This window comes from Rhododendron vialii, chromosome 1a (assembly GCF_030253575.1).
Source record: "Rhododendron vialii isolate Sample 1 chromosome 1a, ASM3025357v1".
NCBI lineage: Eukaryota > Viridiplantae > Streptophyta > Magnoliopsida > Ericales > Ericaceae > Rhododendron > Rhododendron vialii.
In genome coordinates, this window is record NC_080557.1 from 22936191 (window position 1) to 22945583 (window position 9393).

At 41.7% G+C, this 9393-nt stretch overlaps 1 protein-coding gene across 1 annotated transcript; it reads right to left on the reverse strand.

Moving 5' to 3' along the window:
* Positions 1–6897: 6897 nt before the first annotated feature.
* Positions 6898–9115, reverse strand: LOC131335065 (fasciclin-like arabinogalactan protein 8). Its single transcript, XM_058370247.1, has 2 exons — positions 8422–9115; positions 6898–7650 (listed from the first exon to the last, which is right to left on the reverse strand). Exons 1-2 carry the CDS (start codon positions 9046–9048, stop codon positions 7021–7023), a joined length of 1257 nt encoding a protein of 418 aa, XP_058226230.1. The 5' UTR covers positions 9049–9115; the 3' UTR covers positions 6898–7020.
* Between the last annotated feature and the right edge of the window lie 278 nt (positions 9116–9393).

Sequence of the window (9393 nt, forward strand, 5' to 3'; positions counted from 1 at the left end):
AAGCTTTTCCCAGCCATTTTTTGCTAATTTCTCACATGCACTCTTAAAATCACATTCTGTATACATTGAACGGTTCGGATCATAAAAATTCGATCAGGAACTATGAGACTGAGATTTTAGGTGTATTTTTAGGTGTCTCTTGAACCGCCCTCATATATATATATATATATATATATATATATATATATATATATAGAGAGAGAGAGAGAGAGAGAGAGAGAGAGAGAGAGAGAGGGAGGGGCCCACCAAGAACTGCCAAGGCGGCTGCCAAATGCCGCCAAACCTCCCAGAGCTCCAAATAAAACGCCTAGGGGTATAGTCGCGGTGGCGGGATACCTCCAAGCGCCTGAGAGGCTGCCATTTAGAACACTGCTATTTTCCATAGAGTTGGGCAGCTCAGTTCATGACTCGTTCAAACTTCTCTGTGGTCGTGAACATCGGATGAGGAATGCTTGTGAGCTTTTGGGTTTAATCTTGGAGTTAGTACACTCCGGTGGAACCTTCACGAGGGGAGGAATATTAGCCTTAAGACAGTGACTACACGATTCTCATTCTCACATACAACATTTTTCCTACTTTCATTACTTGTATATTCTTTCGTATACACTTATTGTGTTTTTTATGTTTATGTGTACATGTAATTCTGGTGATAAATAAATATTTGTGAACAAAGATCCTAACAGTTTGGACTCCATTGGTGAGAGAGAGAGAGAGAGAGAGAGAGGGAGAGAGAGAGAGAGCGCAATTTGAGGCAAAGGAGGTGATGAACTTTTAAGGGCCCACTTTTAAAAGCAAAGCCTGAAATGAGCAGAACATCTTCACCCCCCCCCGCCCCCCCCCCCCCCCGTCTCGGTCACTGACAAGCAGTGCCAACCAACCCACCTGGCCAACACAGAGAAAAGGTTAGGATTAGTTTTCTCTGACACCTCCTCAACTATGAGCTTGTGCCACTTAACCCCCTAAACTAAGAAACTAAGCAAACACCCCCTTTCAAATATTGGAAACCTAATGGCAGACTACCTAAAATGCCCTCACAATATTTGCCCAAATCCCATCGTCAATGTTCGGCCAATCATTCTCTTACTTCTATTCAACTTCAAAATTCCCTTGATATATCAAATTAAGGCCCCGTTCCGGAACGTAAAAAAAGCTCTTATTTTTTAAAAAGGCAATTTTAAGCTAAAAAATTATGATTTTATTGAAATCTAAAAATATGCAATATGAATCTTGTTTAAAAGATCTCATCGAGATCTTTTATACGATGCAAAAAAAATTTAAAAAATATTTTTTATTTACATTATTTTTGAGTTTGAAAATGTGAAATAAGCTGCTTATTTTTTAAAAAGGTTTCTGGAACGGAGCCTAAGATTCCCAATCACGATAACGATGCAAGTTTACGATCCGGATCCGGAGCAAAACTCATGCTTATCAGTACATTCATACAAATATATACACATAAATGCTATGTAATTTTAAGAAAAATCTCTCTTAAGTTTCTACGGAAGTTAACAATGAATATAATTAGGAAAAAGGTTATGGTGCACGAGGTGTTTACCATAGTAATGTTATGTATTTTTTTATTTGCATACTTTTTGGTGTAATTACGAATAGATGCGTATCAAAATAAAGCTATGCTTCATTACAATTTTTATAGTTAGTTACAAATTTTATAGTTCATCTTTATGGTTTATTTATTTTTATCTACAGAGAATGCTTTATGGTTCGATTTGTTACGTATTATTGGTACATTAGTTACAACGTTTTTTGGTATGTGATACGTACTATTTTGGTCAGTTACGAATTATTTTATTTTTGGTACACTGGTTTATGACATTTTTTGGTATATGTGCTACGTATCATTTTGGTCTATTCAAATTAGTCTAGTTAAGTTAGCCAAATAATAGTCAAAATTGCATCATAGACTTCTCCAAATAATTAATATAGGTGGAATTCTATTATACTAACAAATTACGCTTCAGAATCTTGTGGGTTTTTTTTTTTTTTTTGTCAATCGATAAACTTTATTAATCATTGTCATAATGAAATATTCGTGCTAACTCCCCTTTGAGCCCAGGTTGGAAAATCCCCAAGCTAAGGGAGGAGAGAGCCAGCGGAAAGGGCGTACTTGGGTAATGCATCACCCTATCATACTTACGAGGAATGAAATTGAAAGAAACAGAATGAAAACAACTAAGTAAAACAGTAGAGTTATGGGTGATCACTTTCGGGTTGGCACGGTAAGATAACGATCCTTGTAACATCCTTACAATCCTTTGTGCATCCCCTTCCAGGATGAAAGACAACCTTTAACAACTACGTAGCACCTCTGTTGCCATTCTGAAACCCATCGCCTCTACCAACTATACCGATTGAGCTCGGACAATTGGGATAGAGTGCATTCTCAGAGCATTCCTTTGATTATTCTGCATCACGAAACCCACTCCTCCTTTCCCCAAATTCCTATCATATGCCTCCTCTATATTGACTCTAATCTCGTTTCGTGAAGAAGGCATCCATCCCTGTGTATCTCCTTCCATCTGATCCTCTTCTCCATTTATAACTACATCAACAGATTGGCAATATTCATTATAAATTGTAGCCGCTCTATCACTTATACGAACTTTTTCCATGCATTCTTAATTTCTTAAAGACCCAATCATTCCTGGCTTGACATATACTCCAACACACGCTAGCAAGCATACCCAACACATCCCATTTATCAGCTTTAGCATCTAACCCACCCATTCAGTTCCAGATTTCAATTAGTCTACTTTCCTTCACCACTTTAGGTTTAAACCAAAAAGATGATAATAACCGCACACGCAAAACCTTTTCACATGTGATCCACTGTTTTCGGTTCCAAACCATAGAGAAGGCATATATTATCCACGAGGATATTCCTATGATAGAGATTATTATTCGTTGCCTCATTGGTAAGATGTTATGCAAGCATTTCCACATAAAAGACCTTACCTTCATTGGAGCCTTAATTTGCCAAATCCTCTTCCATTGTCATTCATCCTCATGCACTCCACTTGTTTGACCTTGTATTGAAGCTTGACTCTTTTGTTGGTTCACCACTTCCTTTGCAACAACTTATGCTGATTTCATAGAGAACTTGCAGTGGGAAGTACCTCTCCAAATTATTTTGTCTGTGAGACCAGTGCAGCTCACTGGGATCTTGAGGATCTATTCCACATCCCTCTCAATGAACAACTCCTTTATTACCTCTTTCCTCCATAACATTCTATCCTCATCAATGAGATCGCGAACTTTGGTCCTTCTCTCTGTGTTTGGATTGGGGGTAAGCACTTTTGGATAGATAGGATCCAAAAGCCATGGGTCTCGCCATGGCCAGATGTTAATTAATTTGAGCTCTATTCGCTACTCACCACTGCCACCCTCTACTTCTGACTGCACGTCTGGCCAAAATACTTTGCCACACCCACGATGAGGCTTCAAGTGCAATGAAGTAAGCCGCATCGTAAATTCGTAATAAATAATACTTCATCTGTCCCTATTTAAGTCTTCATTACGATTCTACGTATTATTTTCAATTGATTATAGCTCTCAATGTATAATGTTAAAAATATGCAATATATATTGTTTAATAGATTTCAATTATTTCTATAAGATAATGATTTTAAAAACTTAAAACATAACATACATCGAAAGATATAAGCCATTAAAAATTACACGCACTGTAGTGGACACTTAAATAAGAACGGAGGAAGTATAGCACAAGATCACTAGCGGCGCTGATGCTGAGGTCGTGTTCTCATGAATTTTTGAGTATTGCATTAACGTCCCAATTTATTTTTCTAAAAATTAAAAAAATATTAAATCAAACAGTCTTAAAAGTAATGAAATAACCTCTTACTCACTTTTTCATTTTTTTTGGTGAAAAAAGTACTGCATTAAAATTAAATAGAGTTACGAACTTACGACTAGGGGTGATTTAAAAAACCGGAAAACCAGACCAATTTTCCAGTTTTCATTTCAAACCGGTCCGGTCCGATTTAAAATATTTCATTATTTTCGGTTCCAGTCTGAGAGACTTTCAAACCGGTCTAAACCGGACCGGACCGGACCAGATTATGCGTATATATGAAATAATGCAAGAGGTATGGCTATAACATAAATATGCTAGATATATAAATACAAACCTTAATTACTTATCCAGATTTCATCCTCTTTTCCTCACACCATGCCGACTTCACTCTAGGCGATGGCGATTTGCACGACACTCTCTCTCTCTCTCCAATCTCCCTCTCCCTCTCCCTCTCTCTCTCCTTTTTCTTCTTCTTCTGTGGCGATGGCAAAGTGCGGCGGCCGGCCACTGTTATACGATGAGTCTCTCTCTCTTTGCCGGCGGCCGGCGACTGTTATACGATGACTCTCTCTCTCTCTCTCTCTCTCTCTCCCTCCCTCCCCTTTTCTTATTCTTTTTCCTTTTTCTATCTATGTCTTTGTTGATTTTTAGTTTTGTTTGAAACTCCCAAGCTTAGATTTGGTCTAAGATGGAGCTCGGTGACGACGCCGATGGTTGATGCTGCTGGCGGTTGATTTTGGTTGATATTTTTGTGGGTTGAATTGTTGATTTTGATGTGTTGGATTCAAAATGTGGCCCATGAATGAAAACCGAATAAATCAGATAAGCCAGACCGAAATCGGTTGAGCCGGTCAAAACCGGACCGTATTATCTCAACCGGTTTTGATTTCTAAAATTCTCAAACCGGATAACCGGTTTCAACCGATAAATATGCCAAAACCAGTCGAAACCGTACCGGTATCAGTATCACCTCTACTTACGACTTCGAGGGAATTTCTTCCTAGAAGCATCGTCATACAAAGCTCACCCCAAAGAACGAAGTATATTAGAGCATCCGCATTAGTGTCGCCTCGTCCCTCTTCAAACTAAAGTAGCAAGTGAAAATTGGAAAAACAATCCAAAACACCCCAGTATCAGCCTCGCTTCCTCCCTGGTTACTTTACAAAATATGTAACTTTGCAACACTGCCTCGTCTAGCCAAGCGAGCAACTGTTCATGCGGTAAACACAATATACTCCAATATTCAAGCAATTGAAGCCGGAGCAGGTGGGGCTCTGGACCAAACGTTGTCGTGTGGCCGATCACACAATTAGTGAATCTGGTTCGTCACCGAAGCTTGGTCGTGGTGGATCTTGTCCCAAGTCCTGGTGTATTTGGAAATTTTCTTTGAGCCACACCAGGAGTGAATTCTGCCAAGCCTGAAATCCTGGCGGAAGTGCTGGTGGGCTTGGGCAAAGAAGTCGTGGTGGATTGGGAGGAAGTTGGTTGCTTGCCGTTTGAGACGATTTTGGAGAGAGAAGGGGGTTAATCGGAGAGGGGTGATTTTGCCGGTATAGACTGTGATCAATTTTGGGGCTGGGGTTGAGAACAAGATGAGTAAAGTTAGAGAGAGAGAGGTTTGCAGGTTTTAGTGGTTTTGCGCTGCTGCTGTTGGTTTGGCTGGTTTGGTTTTTTTTTTTTTTTTGTTGTTACTGTATTTGTTTTTTTTAGAATAAAGAAATAATTTTTTTAATGGGATAATATTAATATAGAGAGTCTGATGCAGTAAACATTTTAAAAATAAGTAGCTTAAGTAATAAATTGATCTTTTAAGATGTAAATTGATCCAAAATATAAAGATGCTGGTACGGATGCTATTAGGGAATACAACTAAAGAAAGTTGCTAAAAATTAAGACTAGCTAATAGTAAATCGGCACAGTGGTTTTCTTCCCGAAAAATGTGCTTCACTTTCCTCTCAAGGCACCGGAGCATTAATCAGCAAACACAAATGATGTTGTACATCGTATAAAGTGATTTGATGATTGTACGTCGTATAAAGTGAATTGTACGCCGTAGTTACGATATCAGCATACTCCTACGTATACGTACTAATAGACAACATTAGCAAAAATTTAACACTAGAAATGAGGTTGCACGTGAACTAGGGCTGTTCACGGACCCGACCCGCCCGACCACCCGCCCTGCCCGAAAACGGAGGTAACGGACAGTTCTGATTGAGTGTATCGGTCAGATTCAGGTCCAGATCTGTGTCCGATGCATGAAATTTTTTTTCATCTGTCTTGATCCGACCAACTTATCTACTGTATAACGCGAAAAAACCCTATGACCCCTATCTTCCATTTCCATTGCAGCACTTCCACTGCATCTCTCTCTCCATACGGAAACACCCACCCCCAACCCCAATCGACTCCCACACTTTCAATTTCCACTCTGACTGAAACCTAGGGTTTCCAAATTCCCACACAAAGATTTCTCCATTTGCTTCAAAATTCACTCGATCTGCGCATGGATTCTTGGGATTCATCCGCCATTTTGGTTTTCTTTGATCGACGATGATGACGATGGTGCTCTGTTGACGACGATGGTGTTCACGAAGTGCACTTGTTCAACCTGCAATTTTTGAAGTTTGGTGTTCTTGATCATTAGGATCTATAGTATTTATGTTTTGAAATAGAAAGTAATGTTACTGATATGTTCCTTGATCTCTCTCTTGCTTTCTGTATGAAGTCTTTTTTTTTTTTTGTTCTAGTCCGACGAACAGATCGAACTCGACAATTTCAACCCGACAACATTTCGGTCAGAACCTAACCAATGGTTCGGTTGGTTTCGGGTGCATATTTCAAAATCCGACAAAAGGTCGGATAGGGTCCAACCTGACCCCGAACCTGACTCCGACCCATGGACAGCCCTAAGTCGTGAACATAGCATATTGTACTACAGTAGTACTATTGTTTTTCTTCTTGTTAAAGTAGAGACGAGTAGATTCATCCAACCACACCGACACAAGCACCATTAAAACGGTGGAGCCCCCCAAATGCCATACACACACAGAAACATCGCCAGCTTGCTAACGGAAATATCCCCCAAATTTAATTTAATTAAAAAATAGTACTGGTAAATGGAGTCCTCCAGCAAAGCAACCCAAAAAACAAAAAACAGAGAGATGTTGAAATTACTCCGATCTGGTCTAGTAGGACAAGAAAATTGAGATAATAACAGAGGCTGATACTGTAACTACAGCTTCGAACAACGCCGGAGCATCCACCCTGCCGCCGGCATTATCCGACGTGCTTTTCTCGGCTTCTCCAGGCCCCTCCGCCGGCAACTCCGTAGGCGGCGCCGGAGGAGACAAAAACGGCGACGGAGCCTTCGCGGACACCGGAGCCGGACTCGGAGCAGAACCAGCCGGCGCTGGCGATGGCGACGTCGCAGGCCCCGGCGCCGGCGCCGGAGACGTCGAGAAAAGCTCCGGCGGAAGGAGCACGCTGTCGACGGTGAAGATGCAGAGCGGCGGCGCGTCGATCGCGGTGGTGGCAACGCGCGACGAGTCGAGGCCGGTCTTTAGAGTGACCTGGTCGCCGGAGGTCGATACGGTCAGGTCGTACTTTCCAGCGCTGTTGGTGGCCAAGGTGCTCATCGGAGCCTTGGTAGTCTTCAGAGCTCCGAAGGGGGCGTAGCTGGCGAGGGCGTGGTACTGTAGTAAGGAGACCAGCTCGGCGTTGGTGAGCTTGCTCAGATCTGGCACGTCGGGCGCCTTGAACGCCTCGTCTGAAGGTGCGAACACCGTCAAGCCTTTACCCGCCGCCGTCTGATACACCTGTTCAAGGAAAAACGTTACATCAAATTCTAGGTGGTGTTAATTAAAAGCATTAGGTTCGAAATGCAATTTCAATGTGATACCCACTTTGTCAACATCAAATAAACTTGTCTTCCCACCTGTTTGATTTAAATATTCAGTTTCTAGTTTCAAAATTTGAACGAGGATTGGAGATGATTTTTTAGGAAATGCGGAAACGGTTTCTGATTATCGGGATGGAAAGTGGGATTTTTGATGCAAATCCCACACGATCGAGGTCTCAAAATACAACATGTACAATCTTATATAGAACGTGATTAATTACGTGAGAGAGTATGTCATTAGTAGTTGGAAATAAGCAATCTATCCAGTTACCAATGAACCACTGCAATATAAGCATACCGTGCGAAATGTTGAACATGATTGTATTTGTAGACTTTCTCAAACAAAATAACAAGGCGTATTTAAATACTTTCCTAAAAATTTGAACTTGAGCTTTATTATTATTTCTTTTGTTCGAATGCCGGAATGAACCAACTTACGTGCATTTTAACTGATCTTTTATCTGGATCAAAGGTATATCATTCACATTAGAATAAAAAAATTCACGAGAAATTACTTTCTTCTGGACGGATCCAAATCAAATCTTTGTGTGGGCAGAAAATTCACCGTCCACCGACCCGGCTAATAGTATTAATTAGTATTGTTTTGTTAAGGAGTATTAAAAACTGATAAAGCGATATAACTACACGTGATATAGAAGGTATGGAAGATTTGGTTCAATAATACCACCTTTAACACACCGGTGGACAAAATCAAGGACGCAAACTTCTTACACCCGGCCTTCTCCAGCACAGCCGTCAAATTCATATCCGAAGCAGACGGAGCCGGCGCCGTCAAAACACCGGGCGCGATAATCGGCTGGCTTATCTCCAGAACCGAGATATTATACGGAATCTGCTTCACTTCCTTGGTGTACGTCGCGTCGAGGGCCGACCCGGGCGCCGCAGCGGCCGAGCCGAACCCGACCTTGCCGCCCTTCAAGTCGGTGATGTTGACGGAGCCGATTTGGCCGGGCGCGTTGCCGGTGGTCTGGTATAGGGTGGTGGAGAGGGTGGTGCCGTCGGAGATCTGGTGGAGCTTCTTGGCGTCAAAGTAGTCGAGGAGGACGTGGAGGCTGAGCGCGTTTTTTATGACGGAGAGGGGGTGTTTGGCTGCGAGAGCGGACATGGCGGCGTTGGTGAGGACGAGGACGGTGAGGGTCTCGCGGCTGTTGATCTCGCCGTCGAGCTTCGTCTGGGTTAGGTAGCTGTTGAAGAGGCTGTATTCTGGGAAGTGTGAGAGGATGTCGGTGATGTTGTGGGCGTTGGTGAGGGTAGTGAGAGAGAGTGTGAGTAGCAGGAGATGAAGTACTCCCATTGTTGTGTACTTTTTGAGAGAGAGAGAGAGAGAGAGAGAGAGAAGTAGTGGATACTGGATAGAGGGGGTGGGTTTTAACTTGGGTTAAGGCGTGAAGTGGGTTGGGGGATCACTAACCATAACCATGGTTAGGGTTGGATGCTATGTTGGGGTGAAAATTCCGGACACAATCCGAACAAGTCATGTCAGTGAATCTCAAGGGGTACGCTCTAATTAGTGGTTGAGGTTTGGGATTTAAGAATTTGCTCTAGTTTTAGAATTGAAACTCCTCCGGTATTATAAATTTATTTGGAGTTAGTTCATATAAAATTTTGTTTTGATTTTAATTGAATTCTTCGCAAGTAA